The 21098-nt window shown below is 38.8% G+C and overlaps 2 protein-coding genes across 9 annotated transcripts in view; both read left to right on the top strand.

The window, feature by feature from the left end:
• Positions 1–960: 960 nt before the first annotated feature.
• LOC110811030 (LOB domain-containing protein 24-like) lies at positions 961–1911 on the top strand. Its single transcript, XM_022037385.2, has 2 exons — positions 961–1284; positions 1387–1911. The coding sequence occupies exons 1-2, from the start codon at positions 1105–1107 to the stop codon at positions 1723–1725; spliced, it is 519 nt and encodes a 172-aa protein (XP_021893077.1). The 5' UTR covers positions 961–1104; the 3' UTR covers positions 1726–1911.
• A 10986-nt stretch (positions 1912–12897) lies between these two features.
• The window catches only part of LOC110811009 (transducin family protein / WD-40 repeat family protein), a 48643-nt gene continuing 40442 nt past the window's right edge, over positions 12898–21098 (top strand). For 3 of the 8 annotated variants that reach the window (XM_088220585.1, XM_088220584.1, XM_088220583.1), the window contains exons 1-2: positions 12902–13376; positions 14175–16820. In XM_088220585.1, the coding sequence (XP_088076711.1) occupies positions 12998–13376; positions 14175–16820 (3025 nt within the window). In that variant the 5' untranslated portion in view covers positions 12902–12997. Of the gene's footprint in view, positions 13377–14174; positions 16821–21098 lie in introns of all 8 variants that reach the window. The other 5 variants (XR_015819383.1, XM_088220587.1, XM_088220588.1 and 2 more) reach the window with 4 other exon arrangements.

The raw sequence follows: 21098 nt of genomic DNA, 5'->3' as shown, positions 1-21098 counted from the left end.
GTCTTTTTCTGTGAAAAAGCGAACGTCTCCACCTTAACCAAACGTTGAAGTATATTTAGGTGGTAAAAATAAAACAAAAAATTAGATAAATAAATTTATTAATTTTATGTTTTATTAAGTAATAGATTAATATTTATTATAAATATCTTAAAAATTATATATATGTACATTGAATAAAATAATAAAGTTAAAATAAATATTTTGTAATCATTTTATCGAAAATTATTATAAAAGCAATTTCATCAATTTGCAACATATATTAGATTTTGTGATGAGTTTAGAAGTGTGTTTGATGGAAAATACACACTAAACCCTATGAATTTGAAAGAAAGATTGTTGTTTGGCAGGCCAGAAAGTAAGAGAGAAACAGAAACCCGATCTTTGCATTTTGGGAAAAATGAAAACTTGTAGTAATGAAGAAATTTCTCTCAGTATTTATGGTAGGAACATAATTTAGGACAATTTACAGTTTTAACCCCAAACTATGAGTATTTACACTTTATCCCTTCTAACAACATAAAGATCAATCAGTTGTGCCAAACGGGTAGGCCAATAAGTGCAGCTTTCGTGTGTAGCTTTGCAGTCTCAAACATAAACGACCGCTTTTTGACACGTGCGGTTTGAATGTGAGGAGCATGAGCTGTGACGGTACCAATAAGAAATTAAGTTGGTTGGTGTTTATCTCGTCTTATAGTGAAAAACAATCAATTAGAAATTGGAATATGATATATATATATATATATATACAAGAGTACTTCGCTTTCTTCCGTCTACTTGTCTTATGCCATGTTTGGCAAAATCCTAATGCTTGCTGCTGTTGTTAGGTCCACAGTCTCACCTTAATTTTCAACCCCTTATCGTCTCAAACATGTCCTTAAGTGGCCGCCTCACCACCTTCCTTGCACTCAACACTTTTGACAATCTATTATCAATGCCCCTAACACAAACAACCTTAAATAATTTCCCTCTTTAATTTACTTTTTTGCACTTTTTTAATGTTATCATTCTCTCTCTCTCTCTCTCTATATATATATATATATGTATATGTATAAAACACTTTGAAAATTGGAACAGAAGTAAGTTGTAATATATTTAAAAAAAGAAATGAATGAGCAAGGGGTGGCCAGATCCAGGACCCATCAGCCCTGCTCTGCTTGTAGGATGCTGCGGCGCAGATGTGACACTAATTGCCTACTTGCACCCTATTTTCCCAGCGATGATATGGAGAAATTTGCCGGCGTGCATCGGGTTTTCGGTGCCAGCAACGTTATCAAAATGATTCAGGTGAGCATCATCGTCTAATTCCGTACATGGATTTGTAATACTTATATACAAATAACAATGATATACGTATATATTTATGTGTGTGTGTATGGGAGCATGCAGATGGTGGAGGAGACGAAGAGGGAAGATGCGGTGAAAGCGATTGTGTTCGAAGCAAGGGCGAGAATGAGAGATCCTGTATATGGCAGCACTGGAGCTATTTTTCACCTGCAAAAGATGGTTCAAGAACTGGAAACTCAGCTTCAATCAACGCGAGCTCAGGCGTTGATTTTGCAGGCGCAAACAGACGAGTTACTGAGGCTAAACCTTGTCACCAACCAGCATCTTCCACATGACCCTTGCTTGGATTTCGCCAATTTCTACTTACTAAACGATGACGTTTCAATGGCGGCCTCTTATCCTACCTGCAACTCTCCCACGCCATGTGACTGGATCTTGTGATTGAATTATACAAATATTAATTTACTACGATATATATATGTATATCTAATTTATTTTGCAAATATGCGGGGAGAGATAGTTAAAAGCTCGACTAAGTAGAAGAAGAAGAAAATTTTAAGAAATTAAATTGTATTATTTATTGATTTAAAGATTGCTAATCTAGTTCATGAGATATTCAGGTCTTTACAGTCAAATTTTTTTCCTAAAATAATTATTCCTGTTAATAAATTGTGCTGTGTATGCTATTGATAAACAATTGTGTTATTTTTAATGTGAAGTGAGGATTAAAATTATAAAAAAAAATTGATTGGTTTGTTCTTATATAATCTAATTATTGTTCATCGTGTTATGATCAAAATGCGTCCCAGTGAAGGTGATTAATTTTTTTTTTTTAAAATGTAAAGTCATTATTTATTGAATAATTAATTAATTAATTTATTTTTAATAAAAATTGTACTTGTATTTTTATTTAAAAATTATTTTTATTATATTATAATAAATATATATATATTAATTCATTAATAAATAAATAAATTTATTATTAAAAAAAAGTGAATAAGTTGAGGGAGAAGTCAATTAAAAGAAAAAAAAAGAAAAAGCTATTCATCACACAGAAATGACTAAGCCACTAAATGCTTGCTAATTCTAGCCATAAATAATATTATATCATATTCTTTTGCCTAAACTCCAAATTCATCACACACATACAGAATGTTGGTCTCCTAATTTCCTTCCACTAACATTGTAACACCCAAAAAATTTCTTTTCATTTTTTATTTTTATTTTATTTTATTTTAATAGAAATAAAAATAATAATAATAATAAAAAGGAAAAAAAAATTATTTAGAGATTTAATTAAAAATAATTTTGGAAAAAAAGAGTGAAAATTTAAGTTATAGGAGTATTTTTGAAAGAAAAATCGAAACCGGAGATCAAAATGCAATTTAAAAAAGTTGTGCCACGTTAGCTGTCCGGTCAGCAGCCCCGGCCAACTAGGACGCGCCAGGGAGCAGAGACGCTGATGCGGGAGGCCACGCGGGAGGGAGCCACGTAGGCGATCCGCATGCGCGCGATCGAACAGTTTAGATTCGTTCCCGCGCGCACGGACGGTCCAGATTGCATCGCGCACGGACAGCCCAGATTGAATCACGCACAGACGGCCCAGATTGAATCGCGATACGCGGCCCAGATTCATTCTCTATTTAATCGCGATCGGACGGTCCAGATTAAAAGTGATAGACGGCTCAGATCAAAAGCGGATGAGTATAAATAATCTCATCCGCACCCAAATCCTAGCCCTAGCCGCCAGAGCCCATCGTCGGAGAAGATAGCCCAGCCACCGGGGAGCCGACCACCGCCACCCGCTGCTATACTAGTGCAATTTTTGGCCGCCAAACGAGGTAAAAATTTTACCATTTGCTCAGAATGTGATTCTAAACCCACCTATGGCCAAATCGGAGCGAAAGCACCGGCCAATTGGCCGAAAAAGGCCGCCGAAGCACAGCGGTGCCGCTGCGGGGTGTCTCGATTTTTGCCTTCGATGAGGCCCTTTTCGATTTTCGTTCGATGTGATTTTTTCACCGTTGTGATCACCGTTTTCTCCTCTACAGGTTAATTGGAGCAAAACACCCAACCGCGACGTGAGCCAGAGGAGCCGCCGCGCCGGAGAGCCCCACCACCGGTGAATTTCGATTTTTTACATTTTTTCTACCCATCAAGGGCCCTAAGTGTGTTTTCTCACAAGAACCGATGCAAGTTTAGCTGAATTCGGCCGAGAATGATCGAAAACAGCCAACCCGAGGCAGATCGTTGCCGCGAGCGGCGACGCCGTCGCCAGAGCACGGCAGAACCGCCCTGCCATAATTTCAAAATTAGCCAAGTAGGCTCTGGGTCTTATTTTTTAGGTTATTTGAGACATGTGTAGGTACCATAAGCGCGTTTCAGTTCCCGAAAAAAAATTCAGGGAACTAGGGACTGCCCGTAGGCGCAGTGAAAATCTAGTTTTCGACGTCAAATCAAGTAAGGACCCCTCACCCTATTTTTCATCATGGAATTAAAGTTCGAATAAATGGTAATACTGCATTTTTTGTAAATTAATGGATATGCATAATTAATTAAGATTGCTAATGGAGCTCGAAATCGGACATTATTCTCTGTCGATTCCTGCTTGATTTATTTTACAGTTTAAATGCGTTATGCTATCTGGTTTATCTATTTTATGGTTTTAAATGCATGAATCACTGCTTACTTCACTACTGTTTGATTTTGGGAATCTAAGATATGCTTGCTTTATTGGATGCACGTTACTTATTTATGTATTTATGTTTGAGTTGGTAACGGAGATTAAGGACAAATAGGAATGGGATGTGATTTGATAAATGGATATGGTGACAGCCTCACTAGATATCTTGGGAGATGGTAGACGGACCGGGTTTATAGGAAACCCTATTGTGAACGTTGTCTCATATCGGATGGGGTATGGGGACGACCTGCTTTACCTTCATACCGGACGAGGTATTGAGGTTTATTATTTTGGTGCTTATACCAGACGAGGTATGGGGACGACCCTAGAATTAAGATTGTTAAGAGGAATGGTTCACGTGAAGCGGGGACCATTATGGATCCCCATGGATACTAGTAGGCTGATAAAAAATGGCAATTGTTGTTTGATGATTTAAATATAAAAGTATGATATGTACTATGTTACATATTATATATGAATTCATGATATTTATAATGTTATTATTTCCATATGTCGTTTTTATAAATCTCACTCCTGTAAGTGGACGGTAATTGGTTTGATTATTGATAAATGAATTTGTTTAAATCTACTACTCCATTGGTTGTTTTTGGTTTTCTACCAACCTTTGCTTCTGTGACAGTGATATAGTGTGATGTCCTTACTGGGCTAGTGTAGCTCATTCCTTATTTAACCATTTCAAATCAGGAGGACCTGGTTCCCGAGCCCGATCTAGAAGAAAACGGCGAGTAGATGCTAGATGTTTTATAGTTTCTTTTATTTTTCTCACTTTCTCGTATTTCTTTTAGAGAACTTATTTTATGATATTATTTAGTACTTTTAAGTTATTGTGTAAGGGATGTTAATTTTAATCTTTTATTTCGCTTCCGCACTCATATTATTATATGCATTTCTTTTTGAATTTTTGGGGTCGTTACAGTTGGTATCAGAGTCGCGTTGTTCGGACTCATCCCTTACACAATGATACTTAGAGAAACACTAAACCAATGAATCATTACTCAACCATTCCTTGTGAAATGCAGGTACGAAGAGATGAGAAGAGGAAGACCCCTACTGAACTGAGCAGCCCAGGATGGTTCGCTTTGGGAAGACGTTGATAAGATATTTGAGATGCTAGAGAGACTCATTGCTGCCCAGCAGGGTTGAAAGGAGAGAAGGGAGCTACCCGACCCTCCCCAACTGTCACAGGTTGAGCCACCACTGCAGCGAGAGGATCCCGAGCCACCCCGGTACGAGCCTGCTCCTCCACAGTATCACTCGGTGCTACCGCCGTAGTATAATCCGGTGCCCCAGCCACAGTACTGCCTGACACTGCCACAGTATAATCCAATAGCCTCACCATATCAGCAAGTACCACCACAGGGCCCCCTAGTCCATCCTCAGCCTGGCCCAGTCCCTATTCTGCGGGACCCAACTCCTTTCATGATTGACCCAGGATACGTAGAGAGGTACAGGAGATTGAACCCATCTACTTTTGCAAGGAAATCCTCTTTTGAAGATGCCCAGTACTGGTTGGCAGAGATGGAGAAGGCCTTCAAGATCCTAGGAGTTACTCCCGAGTAGAGGATCACCCTTGCTACTTACATGCTGGTGGGAGAAGCAGACCGCTGGTGGGAACTCAAGCAAACCACCTTGCCTGTTCCAGTTACTCGGGAACAGTTCCTAGCAGCCTTTCATGCAGAGTACCTCTTAAAGCACATCCGACATCTGAATGAGATAGAGTTTGTCCAGTTGGTCCAAGGGAACATGACGGTGTCAGAATATGCTCGTAAGTTCCTGGAGTTGGGCCGATACTCCCCTAAGACTTTGATGGATGAGGGCAGGAAGGCTAGGAGGTTCCACTAGGGCCTCTGCCTAGAGATCAAGCAGCATTTATTTGTACTGGAGCTCTGGACTTACTCGGTCGTTCTGGCCAAGTCACAGTTAGTGGAGAGGAGCCTCCACACCCTCTCTCAGTCAGTAGGGAACCACATACCCTCAGCTCCACCCCGCAGACCAGCTCCTACAACGCTTGTCCAACAGAACAAGAGGCCCAGACCGGTGATCCAAGCTCCCCCTCAGGCTCCAGTGGTAAGACGTGGTAAGATCTGTCAGCATTGCGGCAGGGATCACAGGGACCGACCATGCTACCGCCTCAACAATGCCTGTCGCATATGTGGTAGTGCTCAACACTATGTGATAAAGTGCCTAATGAACCAGAATCATAGAAGACCTCTTATCCAGGGTAGGGCTTACAACCTCACCCAGCAGGATGCCGATGCCGACCCGAACGTGGTACAGGGTATGTACACTGATCTGTAACCATCTTACTCATGTTTTGTTTGACACTGGTGTATTGCATTCATTTGTTTCACTTGTTTTTGCATCCAAATTTAATGTATTACCTGATAAACTTGATTCAATGTTATTTGTGTCTACTGTTGGGAGTGTAACACTATTGGGAGAAGTTGTCTACAGGGCTTGTGCGTGGAGATAGTAAATAAGAAACTAAGTGTAGACCTGATAGAATTAGACACGGGGGATTTTGATGTAATTTTAAGGATGAATTGGCTAGCGGCATATCACGTCACCATAGATTGCTTTAGCAAGAAGGTTGTATTTAATCCTACTAATAAGGAGCCATTTACAAATTAATAAAATCATTTAGTACTTATTCCTTGATAGTAAGCTTTCTTAATTGTCGAGTATCTTAACCTTACTATTTTCTCTAATTAGGCAAACTCAAGAAAGAAAATTGTATTCAAGAGATTCCGGTAGTCCGAGACTTTCCAGATATGTTTCCGGATGAGCTACCTGGACTGCCAGTGGATAGGGAAGTCGAGTTCACCATAGATTTACAGCCAGACACCCAGCCCATTTTGGTTGCTCCTTACCGCATGAGCCGCGTTGAGATGGAGGAGCTAAGAAAACATATCACTGAATTGTAAGACAGTGGTTTTATCAGACATAGTGTGTCCCCTTGGGGTGCCGGAGTCACTTTTGCCAAGAAGGGAGATAGAACATTGAGATTATGTATTGATTACAGATGATTGAATAGGGTCACAATCAAGAATAAGTATCCCATTTCCATGATTAATGACCTCTTCGATTAGTTGTAAGGTGCGCAGGTCTTCTCTAAAATAAACCTGTGATCAAGTTACCATCAGGTGAAAATAAGGACAGAAGACATTCCCAAAACGACTTTTCGAACCAGGTACAGACATTATGAGTTCCTGGTCATGTCATTTGGACTAAACAATGTCCCAGCTATCTTTATGGATCTGACGAACAGGGTCTTCAGACAATTCTTAGATCAATTTGTTATCGTGTTCATTGATGACATCCTGATTTACTCAAAAAGCAGAGAGGAACATACTCATCATCTAGCCCAGGTTTTGTAGGTTCTCATAAGAAAGAAGTTATATGCAAAGTTGAGTAAGTGTGAATTATGGCTTGAGCAGACCGCCTTCCTGGGGCACATCATATCAAAGGATGGAGTATCAGTGAACCCTGAAAAGGTTGAAGTGGTGCTCGGCAGAGAGAAATTGACATCAGTTAAAGAAATTCGTAGCTTTCTGGGAATGGTGGGCTATTACCGCAGGTTCATTGAAGGATTTTCTAGTGTAGCGGCTCCCCTAACTCGACTCACAAAGAAGAATGCCAACTTTGAGTGGAATGAGGACTGTGAAAAAAGTTTTTCATAACTAAAGAAGTGGTTGATTACTGCACCTGTGCTGGCCTTACCGAGTGGATCAGGGGGATATACAGTTTACAGTGATGCCTCTTATCTAAGCCTGAGTTGTGTTCTAATGCAGCATGAGAAGGTCATAGTCAATGGGTCCAGACAGTTAAAGAGTCATGAAAAAAATTATCCAACCCATGACTTATAGCTTGCCGCAATCATATACGCCTTAAAGACTTGGCGCCATTATTTATATGGAGAGACCTTTTAGATCTATACCGATCACAAGAGTTTGAAACACATATTCACTCAGAAAGATCTCAACATGCGTCAGAGAAGGTGGATAGAACTTCTTAAGGACTATGATTGTGATATCTTGTACCATCCGGGTAAGGGCAACGTGGTAGTTGATGCACTCAGCAGAAAAAGTGCAGGTATCTTAGCCTATTGGATGGTCTCAGAATGCAGGCAAATTAGGGCTACACAACAGGTTTGACTTCAGGACTTGAGGAAAGTCACATGTTTGGGCCATTTGATCGTCCAGCCTGAGTTAATCCAGAGAATAAGAGAAACTCAGTCAGTTGATCCCGTCCTAATAACCCTCAAGAACAATGCAGAACAGGGAGTTAGCTCAGAATTCTGAGTCTCCGCTGATGGGTTACTCCGATTTAAGGATAATGTGTGTGTTATAAGTGACAGTGAGTTAAAGAGAGACATCATGACAAATGCCCATAGCTCAAAGTTGGTCATGCATCCCAGAAGTACCAAAATGTACCAAAGCATGCGATCCCGATTTTGGTGGAATTAGATGAAAAGGGACATAGCTGACTTTGTGCTTAAATACTTGGTGTGTCAGCAAGTCAAGGCAGAGCATCAACGCCCAGGCGGGTTACTTCATCCTTTACCGATTCCAGAGTGGAAGTGGGAACATATCACCATGGATTTCGTGACAGGGTTACCTAAGGCACGCTCAGGATATGACACCATCTAGGTACTTATTAACCGGCTTACTAAGTCTTCCAACTTCTTAGCCATCAGGATGACCGATCCCTTGGATAAGTTGGTAAGAATGTATATCTGAAAAATAGTAAGATTGCATGGAGTCCCAGTGAAAGTGGTGTCCGACAGGGACCCCAGGTTCACTTCTCGATTTTCGAGTAGCTTTCAGCAAGGCATGGGAACGAAGTTGTCCCTCAGTACTGCCTTCTACCCTCAGACTGATGGACAATCAGAAAGGACAATCCGTACACTTGAGGATATGCTTCAAGCTTGTGTCATTGACTCTGGGGCAATTGGGACGACCATCTACCCCTGATAGAGTTTGTCTACAACAACAGCTACCAAGCGAGCATTGGCATGGCTCCGTATGAGGCGTTATATGGGTGCCTATGCAGATCGCCGATTTATTGGGAAGAAGTGGGTGATATAAAATTGTTCGGCCCAAAGCTGGTAGAGGAAACTACATCTAAGATAGTTAAGATCAGGAGGGACATTCAGATGGCTCAGAGCAGGCAGAAGAGTTATGCGGACACTTGGAGGAGAGATTTAGCGTTTGAGAAAAGTGACCGTGTATTCCTTAAGGTCACTCATTTTAAGAGAATTAGTAGGTTCAGCAGGAGGAAAAAACTAAACCCCCGATTTATTGGACCATTTGAAGTCTTCGACAGGATTGGTACCGCCGTCTACAGACTAACACTACCTCTAGAGCTTTACAAAGTCCTCAATGTGTTTCATGTGTTCATATTACGCAAGCACAACCCGGACCCTTCTCATGTCTTGTCCCACGAACCTCTCCCACTCCAGGAGGACTTATCCTACGAGGAAGTACCTGTCGGCATTAGGGATCGAAAGAGTAGATTACTCCACAACCGGGAAATATCCTTTGTAAATGTAGTATGACAGAACCACACACTAAGGGAGGCTACATGAGAGCTAGAATCAGACTTTCGAACCGAGTACCCCTAGTTGTTCGATCGAGAGTAAAAGACAAATTTGAGGGACCAAATTTCTTTTAAGGGGGGAGAGTTGTAACACCCAAAAAATTTCTTTTCATTTTTATTATTATTATATTATATTATATTATTTTATTTTATTTTATTTTAATAGAAATAATAATAATAATAATGGGTAAAAATTATTTAGGAATTTAATTAAAAACAATTTTGGAAAAAATAGGTGAAAATTTGGGTTCTGGAGGTATTTTTGAAAGAAAAATCGAAAACCGGTGGGTCAAAATATAATTTAGAAAAGTTGTGCCACGTCAGCTGCCCAGTCAGCAGTCCTGGCCAACCAAGACGTGCCAGGGGCAGAGAGGCTAACGCAGGAGGCCACGCGGGAGGGAGCTACGTAGGTGATCTGAGTGCACGCGATCGAACGGCTAAGATCCGTTCCCGCGCGCATGAACGGTCCAGATCAAAAACGCACACAGACGGTCCAGAGCATCGCGCACGGACGGTACAGATTGAATCGTACACGGATGGCCTACATTGAATTACGATGAACGGTCCAGATTCATTCTCTATTTAATCGCGATCGAACGATTCAGATTAAAAGCGATGGACGGTTCAAATTAAAAGCGGATGGGTATAAATAACCTCATCCGCACCCAAACCTAAGCCCTAGCCGCCAGAGCCCATTGCCGGAGAAGACAGCTCAGCCGCCGGGGAGCCGACCATCGTCGTACTTGAGCAATTTTCGGCCGCCAAACGAGGTAAAAATTCTACCATTTGCTCAGAATTTGATTCTAAACCCACCTATGGCCAAATCGAAGTGAAAACACTGGCTAATTTGCCGAAAAATACCGCCGAAGCCCAGCGGTGTTGCCACGGGGTGTCTCAATTTTTGCCTCCGATGAAGACCTTCCCGATTCCCGTTCGATATGATTTTTCTACCGTTGTGATCACCGTTTCCTCATCTACAGGTTGACTGGAGCAAAACACTCAACCGCGACGTGAGCTGGAGGAGCCACCGCGCCGGAGAGTCCCACTACCGGTGAGTTTTGGTTTTTTATATTTTTTTCGGCCTACCGAGGGCCCTAAGTGTGTTTTCTCACAGGAACCGATCCAAGTTTGGCTGAATTCGGTCAAGAACGGCCAAAAACAGCCAACCCGAGGCGAATCACTGCCGCTCGCGGCAGCGCCGTCGATGGAGCACAGCGGAGCCGTCATGCCGGAATTTTGAAATTGGCCGAGTAGGCCCTGGGTATGATTTTTTGGGTTATTTGGGACATGTGTAGGTATTGTAAGCGCGTTTCAATTCCCGAAAAAAAATTCAGGGAATTAGGGATCGCCCGTAAGCGCAGTAAAAATCTAGTTTTCGACGCCAAATCAAATAAGAACCCATCACCCTATTTCCTATCATGGAATTAAAGTTCGAATAAATGGTAATACTGCATTTTTGCAAATTAATGGATATGCATAATTAATTAAGGTTGCTAATGGAGCCCGAAATCGGACATTATTCTCTGTTGATTCCTGCTTGATTTATTTTACAGTTTAAATGCGTTATGGTATCTGGTTTATCTATTCTATGATTTTAAATGCATGAATCATTGCTTACTTCACTACTGTTTGATTTTGGGAATCTAAGATATGTTTGCTTTATTGGATGCACGTTACTTGTTTATGTATTTATGTTTGAGTTGGTAACGGAGACTAAAGACAAATAGGAATGGGATGTGATTTGATAAATGGATATGATGACAGCCTCACTAGATATCCTGGGAAATGATAGACGGACCAGGTTCATAGGGAACCTTACCGTGAATGTTGTCTCATACCGGACGGGGTATGGAGACTTGGTCATTTGGCACTCATACCAGACGGGGTATGGGGACGACCCGCTTTACTCTCATACCGGACAGGGTATTGATATTTATTATTTTGGCGCTCATACCGGATGGGATATGGGGACAACCCTGGAATTAAGATTATTAAGGGGAATGATTCACGTGAAGCGGGGACCCCTATGGATCCCCATGGATACTAGTAGACTGATAAAAAAGGGCAATTGTTGTTTTATGATTTGAATATAAAAGTATGATATGTGCTATGTTACAGATTATATATGAATTCATGATATTTATAATGTTATTGTTTCCATAGGTCGTTTTTATAAATCTCACTGCGGTAAATGGACAGTAAATAGTTTGATTATTGATAAATGAATTTGTTTAAAATTTGTGTTCCATTGGTTATTTTTGGTTTTCTACTAACCTTTACTTCTGTGACGGTGATATAATGTGACGTCCTTATTGGATTAGTGTAGTTCATTCCTTATTTAACCATTTCAAATCAGGAGGACCTAATTCCCGAACTCGATCCACAAGAATATGGCGAGTAGATGCTAGATGTTTTATAGTTTCCTTTATTTTTCTCACTTTCTCGTATTTCTTTTAGAGAACTTATTCCGTAATATTATTCAGTACTTTTAAGTTATTGTGTAAGAGATGTTAACCTTAATATTTTATTTCGCTTCCGCACTCAAATTATTATATGCATTTTGTTTTGAATTTTTGGGGTCGTTACAAACATACTAAGAAATTGAAATTCAGTATTAGAAGATAAAGGAGCATACATATGAATATATATATATATACACACATATATATAGGAAATAATCTGAATAAAATTCATTTACAGGATATTTGAAATAAATTTAAAATTTACATGAATTTATTTCTAAGTTTTTAATAAAATCTAAAACATATTATTTTAATTCCATTTGAAAACTAGTTATGTTATAAATTGATGATAAATATTGAAGTAATAAAATATTTTAAAAAGTTATTCTAATAACTTAAAAATATTTTAAAATATTTTTTTGTTTAATTATTTTCTTTATTTATCCAATATAAATTAATTTTAAAAAGAGCTTAAATTATATTTTATTTAAAAATTATTTTAATTTATTGACTAATGAGGCATAAACTTAATACATATTATGCTTAAAAATATTATTTAATTTTTGTAATTTCTTAGAAATATTTTATTTTTATCAAAAACAAAAATCAATTCACACATTTAGTCAATTTTTTACCAGCAAAGTAAAATTCAAAAACTCCTTTTGTGGTTAATAATGTATTGTTATGTTTTCATTTGTTTGATACATATTTTAGATTATCATAAAAATAAATTAAATTAATTCCATGTAACTTATAATTAAAGTCTAAATATTAAATAATTAAATATTGCGGGATAGATTAAACTTGAATGAGTTACATTTTAGAAAAAATTAATAATCAAACTTGCAAAGAACCAGAACATCACTCTCACCGTGAGTTACAATTTTCAACTGTACAACTCCCAACATATATAGACCTCACGCTCTGTTTCTTCTGGTGTTCCGGTAAAATGCCAGACACGAGCTCTGATTCCCGAAACTCAATTACGGCCGTCGATCCTACCGAACACCTTCCTCTTTCCCTCCACGGATCTGAGGTCATCCCTCCGGCCCCTAACCGGTCTATATCCTCCATCGATTGGTTACCAGACTTCGCCGGTTACTCATGGGTCGCATACGGAGCCTCCTCTCTTCTAGTGATCTCTCACTTCCCTTCGGCACTTTCTCCGGAAGAAACATCAATCGGTCCAATCTTCCGACAAGTCTTCCAGCTCTGCGGCGATGTTTCGTCCGTTTCTTGGTCTCAGGTCATGCCATCGATTGGAGAGCTCGCTGCGGCATCAGAGAATTGTGTCTCTGTGTTCTCGCATGATTCAGCGAAGTCAAAAGGTATGTTGGAAGTTGGAGTTTAGCTTTTATTGGTCTGTTTTGTTACTGAGAAAGCCGTGGACACGCAAAAATTGGAATGTTGGGCGAATTAGGGGCAGAAGAACTTGCAAGCTAGAAAGGAGGGGATGTGAGAAAGTAGAAGAAAAAGATCGATCACTTGGTTTGGTTGTTGCCTTTGCCCTTGCGTAGTCAGTCCGAGAATGAATGGCTGTTTTTGTAAATCATGAAATTTGATTCATATTGTTTGCCACTACTTTTGGCGGACTTGTTTTCTTCATAGCATTACAATTTGCTTTCCTTCAATATAGTTTATCTAGACATAGGAAACTCTGCTATACAATAAAGTCAATCGTCCAGTTGCATTTACCTTGGACTGTGCATCTATATATATATATATATGTTTATATATATGAAAGCTGTTGCATTGAATTTTATGTCTGTTTTTTCTTAGCCAACTTTAGTATGTCATATGGGAATTGAATGGTAATAATTTTCTATTGTAAACAATTTGTAAAAAGGAATGAGGTTATTTGAATATATGCTACTTTTACTCTATATTCAACGGAAAAAAATATGTTCTTGCTTAAACTCAGCTAGAAACAAAGATGACGTGCAAAGAGGAGATGTAGAAGAAAATAATTGGTATATATGTGTACTATTGCCTAATACATGGAAAATGGTAGAGATTGTTAGTTCTTTGCTTATTTTTAACCAAATACTAGGCTGTACAAATGAATTCTTTTTCTTTTTCTGTTTTAATTTGTATCTTAAATTTGAATTTGTTTTACTGATATTCAGGTTCTTTTTGTTGGAGCCAGAATGCAGTACTAGTACAATCTACAAAGGTTGACGCCATTGAATGGACAGGCTCTGGTGATGGGATAATTGCTGGTGGAATTGAGGTCATTTTGTGGAAAAGGAGGAGTAGGTCCTGGGAAATAGCTTGGAAGTTTAAAGGAGATCAGCCTCAAAATCTGGTTTCTTCAACCTGGTCGATTGAGGGGCCTTCAGCAACTGCAAACTGTTTGAGTAAACCACATTCTGAAGGATCATATGAAGGCAGCAAATGTGTCTTGGTATGTTATAGTGATGAAAAATCTGAATATGCAAAGGTTGAGTTACATCATCCTCAGGCAGTTTCAATGATTCAATGGCGGCCGACAATGAGAAGTCAGTCTGTGAGAGAGCTAGAAAACTCACCAAGGCACATACTGCTGACATGCTGTTTAGATGGGGCAGTAAGGTTATGGAGTGAGACAGATAATGGAAAAGTTAAAAAAGTTGGTAGCAATCACAAAAGTAGCAAAAGATCTTTTTGTGTAGCTGCTGTAATTGAGATAAATCATGTGACAAATGGAACTCTGGGTGTGGATGTTTTCTTGATATGGACAATGCAAATTGATGGTATATTTAAAACCAAGGAAGATGCTACCAAGTTTTTTTCCACGGAAGGTCATCGTCATGAGAGGATTGGCAAGTGTGAATGGTTAATTGGGTTTGGTCCTGGACTGTTGGTCACATCCTGGGCCATCCACTGTCTTGATGACATTTCCCCCATGAGATTCCCTCGAGTTACATTATGGAAGAGACAGGAACTGCAAAGCCTTGGCATGAAACATCTCCATTCAACTGCTCTTGCCAATTCGAAGGATCAATTACTGCTCAAAAAAGTTGTTATCTTCAGAAACAGCTTCTCTAGCTCACCCACTATATTCACTTTGATTCATCTTTTACCTTGTAATTCCTTGATTTCTTCTTTAATGTATACAAAAACATCAAGTACTATGGAAGATGCATCTGTACATTCCCAGGCACAAAGTTCAACTATATTTTTGGGTGGTGGAATTCTAGATATGGATGGTCATACTGGAAAGGTCTTACAAGTTGCCTTGCATCCGTGTATCTGTGAAGTTGAACTGGCTGTTTCATTGGACTCTAATGGTTTGCTTCTATTTTGGTCTTTTTCTACCACGTCTAACTGCATTTCAGACTTTGCAACCTTGGTTCCCACATGGAAACTTTGTGGACGATTTGTAATGCAAGATTCATGTTCTAAATACACAAGTATGAACTGGGCACCTTCAGTGTTGGGAGAGGAGCGGGTTCTTCTTATGGGACATGCCGGAGGAATTGATTGCTTTCTTATAAAGGTCTATGAAACTGGTAACAATGATGTAGTATGTCACTACTTATGTACCATTCCTTTTACAGATTATGGTCCTTATGAAGTTGGTCCAAATGATATCTTTTCAATACCATTGCAGTCTTCTTGTAATAAAACATTTAAATACAATAATTTTATGCTTTTGGGGCTATGGATGGAAAGGTTTCAGGCTTTATCATGGCGAATCATGTTGCATTCTTATAGTTTGTCAGGAAGCTGTTGTAAATGTGAAGTTGAATGTGGCAGGTGGAAATTTGAAGCGACATTTGGTGATAAAAGATACTGTCTTTCTGTTTATGCATCCTCGTCAGATTTACCTGAGCCTCACAAGCATGATAAAGTTACAAGTTTTGCTGTGGTGTGTCAAAATTGTTCTCCTTTCGATAATGATACGCACAGCAAAAATCCAGCATATGTTATGGCCACTGGCCAATCTGATGGTAGTTTGAAGCTGTGGAGAACTAGTTCTCTTGAATCGTCAACATCTTTGAGTCTATGGGAGCTTGTTGGTATGTGTTTTGTGCATCCAGGTCCTGTTGGTTCTATATCTTTGACGGATTGTGGTCGCAAGATTGCTACTGTACATGTGGAGAGTAATTCAAGTTCTGTCAACACTATTTCTATTTGGGACATTGTACACCTCACAGATACTGGGATCTTCATGTTGGAAGATACATTAGCCCTTGATGGAGATGTTGTTGCCTTGAAGTGGTCGGCTTTGGAATATGGAGAATTAATACTTGGAGTTTGCACACAGAATGAGTTCCAGATATATGCTCAGAGGCGTTGTGGTGGTCAGATAGTATTCAATTCTAACAATTCCCTGAAAAAGGAGATTTGGCTTTGCATTGCATTCACGGGTACTCTTTCTGCTATTAATGATCTCCTATTGGGACCAAGGGGAATTTTTGTGCTTATTCATGATGGTTACTTTAGTCTATATAATCAGTGGTTGTTTCTTTTTGATAAAAAACATCATACTGGATGCCATCAAGATTTTATTGAGAACAATCCTCTTGCTGAATGTGGATGGGATGAGAACATTTTCCCTAATGTGTTCACTGATTCTGAAGCTATTGATTTCGAAAAAACAATGCCTCCTGTGAAGTTTAACTTGAAAAATGATCACCTCGCTAGCAGATTGTTTGTTGCAAGCTCTAAACTGGAATGGAGGTCTGTTATGATGCGTGGGTTCTGGAGCATTTCAGACATAGCAGAGAAGTTAGGAGGCTCTTTGCCTGTTTATCACCCTGAGGCACTTTATATTAATATATATTCAGGTAATGGTTGCTACAAAATTACTGTCTCTAGTAATGTGATGGAAATTCAGAACTCTGGAATTCCTGCTTTTGGGTTCTGCTTCTATAGACAACTAAGTGCATTTTATATGTTAGTTCTTCCTCTATTTAACCTCAACTTCTGCAACCAAAAATAATGGGAGAAAAACTTCCACCTGATGGCAATGTTCTGTGGAGCAAAGTCTTAGTTTCCTTACTGGAATGTTGCAAGAATAAGATGGCACTGTAATTACCCATGAATTTTGTTCAGATATGAGGATAAGATAGTTTCTTCTTGTATGAATTAGTCCTTTGATTTTGTTTAGCTGATTTGGTCAATTATTGGATGTAAGTAATATGTTCTGTGCTTTTGAGTTTGTTAATTTCAATTCCACATCCTTGCTATTATTGATCTTTTCTAGTGGAATAATAACAAGGAATCTACTTTGTGAAAATGAATGAGGAATCACCATAAGGAGAAGTCCTTAAACCATATATGACATCTTGCTTAGTGAGAAAAAAGTTATATTTGTTCTAGTTCCAGAAAGTGGAGCAAATGTTGGTTTTATACATCAAATTCTCCTATTTGGATTAGATGTTAGAAAATTGTTTCTGATTTAGCTTTTCTCCTACCACTGCACTTTATTGGTGATGGGAGTATTAATTGGCTCATTTGTAAAATCTTAACAGAGCAGTGGAGGACATTAAGAGATCTAGAGGTAAGGGTTTGACTTGTAAATATTTTTGTACATGGGTTTGCACCACTTTGGTGCTTATAATAATGACAATTTATTCTTTTATTTTTTATTTTTAAAAAAGAGATCTAGAGGTAAGGGGCTTGTTCTGCAATGAATTTTGGTATTACTTATAATAGGGTCAATTGGAAAATCATAATGAGGAAGGGCTTTGGATAAAGATGGGGTTGGTGGATTAAAGGGTGTTTATCCCTGGTATCCTTCGTGATCTTTGTCAATTGGTAGCCCAAATCTTGGTTCAGGGAAAGAGGGGTGAGACGAGAATTCTTTTTGTCTATTTATTTTCAGAATCGTGGTTGATGTTCTTAGCCACATGGGTGTTTATCTGTGGTATCCTTTGTGATCTTTGTCAATGGGCAGCATATTGGTTTGGGGAAAGAGGGGTGAGACAAGGAAATCCTTTTTGTCTCTTTCTTTTCAGAATCATGGTTGATGTTCTTAGCCACATAGGATCGTGGTTGAGATAGAGGCTTGGTGAAATGTTTGTGTGTTGGGAAGGATAATATTGAGATTTATCATTTGCAGTTTGTGGACAATAGTATCCTTTTCTTCTCATGTAGTGATAATTTGCTCAGCTTACTTTGTGTTTCTGCATCACCTCAGGGCTTTGCATCAACCTTTCTAAAAGTGGGCTTGTGGGGATTAACATTAAAAACATTTGTATTAGTTTACTTGTTGAGATTATTAGACATGGTATTCTGTCTTGGCCTATTACCTCTATGGGTGTTTCTTTAGGTGGTAACCATCGGGTTATCTTTTTGGGACATTGCGGCGAGTAGGATCTCAAAGACGCTTGGGTGCTGAAAAAGTAGGTTATACTCTCTAGGTGGTTGGATTACCTTTGTTCAGGCTTGTCTAGGATTCCCCTTTATTACTTTTCTTTGTTTAGAATTCTCAAGAGGGTGGCTGATAGTATTGAGAGAATTATGAGGAACGTTTCTTGCTCAAGGGCTGTTGAGTTCTTGAGAGATTATTTAGTTAGATGGGATGAGTGTTGTCCTTCTAATTAAGACCGTTGAATTGGGCATCAAGGATCTTATTGTTAAAAACCTATCTTTGTTAGCTAAATGGTTATGACAATTTCTTCTCAACCTGATTCCTTGTGGTATGTTATAACAATAAATATGTTAAGGACTCTAAAAAGTATGAAGATATCACCCTTGGTCAAGGTGTTACATCAAAGGAAAAAAAATCTATAATCAATAATCAGTCAGTTGTGATTAGGAAGACAAGTGTCTTTGTAATATTCTGTCAAGTGTTCTCATGCAGTGTGAAATTATATGTATTAAGGTGTGTGTGGATATTCTGTCAAGTATTCTTATGCAGTGTGCACTTACATGTATTAGAGTGTGTATTCTGACTATGTCGAAAGTTAAGGTAAGTAGATGGAATTCAGGGTGACTCTCATCAAAAGCACCTTTATTAACATTCTCATATATTTTATGCCTTTGGCTACTAGACTGGAGAGAATCCAATTAGATTTTTACAGGGCCACTCAGATGAAAAAGGAAAGTATCATCTTGTAGTTTGGGAGGGGAGTATTTGGAAGAAAGTGTTAATCTTGGTGGAGGATGAGATGGGGAGGAAGATGAGGAGCTGATTGATGAAAAAAATTCTAGATGGGTACTTCAGAATATCCAGCAGATTAGTAGAATGATTGGTGTCAGTTTTGGTGGACTAGAAGAACAGACCATGATGCCCTTCAAAGAAATAGAAAAAAGAGCGAAGAAGGTGATAGGGGAATGGATAAAGTCCAAAGGAAAAAACAGATAAGGAGCGGAGGGTTCTAGAGAATTGAGGAGGTTGCAATCCTCCATCAATTGTGACAATTTGCAGAAGAGGGAAAAGAAGGGAAAGGGTGTGATAGGGGATACTTAAACAATGTTAGGTTGTATCATCTCTTGCAATGTTAAGGAATCAACAATCATAAGAAGAGACAGGTGATAAAGGATTGTATGACGAGGTGGAAACCTGAAGTAATCTGCTTTAGGAAACTAAAATGGAATCCATCTCGATTTATGTTGTCCATGACCTTTGGAAAATTAAGGAGATTGGTTGGAAAGAAATACTAGCGAGGGGGGCTTCTGGTGGGATTCTAGTTATATGGAGTGATAATTTACTTAATTATAAGGTGTTTTCAGGGACATACTCTATCTCATGCCTATTTGAAGATCGTAGAGATGGGTGGAGGTGAGTGTTCACTGGTGTATGCAGCAGAGGTAAGAGGAGAAAGAGAAGTTTGTTGTGAAAAGATTTGGATGATTGTAAACAAAAATGGGACCTCCCGTGAATTGTGGGAGGGGATTTTCATATGATTCTGAGTAGAAAAGAGAGATCAGGAGAGTATTTTTTAAGGGTTTGTGCTGAGGAGTTCCAATGGACTTCAGACAAGGTTGAACTACTAGACTTACCCATCATGGGAGGTAAATGAACATGGTCCATTCAGAAATTTAATCCAGTTTTGTTTCATAATTGATTTGTTTTGGTGTCTGTCTCTTGTCAATTTCAACTACTAGGTCTATGCTAAAAACTTTTGCAACGCACTATCTTTGATCTCTTCTTCATTTTCCTAGAAATCATTAAGAGTCTATGGTTTCTATGACAAAATTAGTGAGAGGTGGAGTGGGGTGAAGGTGGATGGTAATGCTAGCTTCAGAGTGGCTCAAAAGATGAGGGTGGTGAAGATCAAAATCAAAAAGTGGTGCAAGGAGAGGGAAGGGAGTAGTGGGTGAAGGTATGATCACTCAATCTTTAATACAAGATCTAGAGGCCTTAAATAAGTTGGAGGGCGAGGGCGGCTTACCCACTGAAGATTTGGCTCGCAAGAAATCTATAAAGTTTGAATTGGGAAATAGATTACATATATGGAGGTAAAGATTGAGAGCCAGATAGATTAAAGAGAGTGATAGAAATACAAAATTTTTTAGCAGCAAATCATCAAAGAGAATCAATTATGTGGAAAAAATCGAGATAGATGGCTGTTTAGTAAAGGGAAAAGAGTAGTTGAAGGAGGGAGTCATGAAATTCTTTTGCAGGCTATACCATGAGGAATTTAGCTTGAGGTTTAAACTAGATGGTCTGACTTTTACATTTTTGGATTAATAGAACCGAGACTTGTTTGAGAGAGAGTTAACTGAGGAGGAGATTCTAGAAGGACTCATATAATGTAAGAATGATAAACCCCTTGAACCCAATGGCTTTAACATGAGTTTTCTACATAAATTTTAGCACGTGATGAAGGAAGACATTTTTGAGCTTTTTAAGGAGTTTCATGAGTTTGGATCTTCTATTGGATCTTTAGACTCCTTCTTTGTAGTCCTCATTCCAAAAGTTGAGGGGGAAAAACATTAAGGATTTTAAACCTATTAGCTTAATTAGGAGTGTTTATAAATTCATTGCTAAAGTACTGTTTAGGAGAATGACTAAGGTGAGGGATAGAGTGTTGGGCAAGTGTTAGTATACTTTGTGGAAGACAGATAGACTCTATATACAGTTCTTGTTGCTAATGAGATTGTGGATGATTTGC

This window comes from Carica papaya, chromosome 5 (assembly GCF_054855325.1).
Source record: "Carica papaya isolate Zhongbai chromosome 5, ASM5485532v1, whole genome shotgun sequence".
Lineage (NCBI taxonomy): Eukaryota > Viridiplantae > Streptophyta > Magnoliopsida > Brassicales > Caricaceae > Carica > Carica papaya.
The sequence above is the reverse complement of the archived record's forward strand: the minus strand, read 5'-3'. Positions and strand labels throughout refer to the sequence as shown.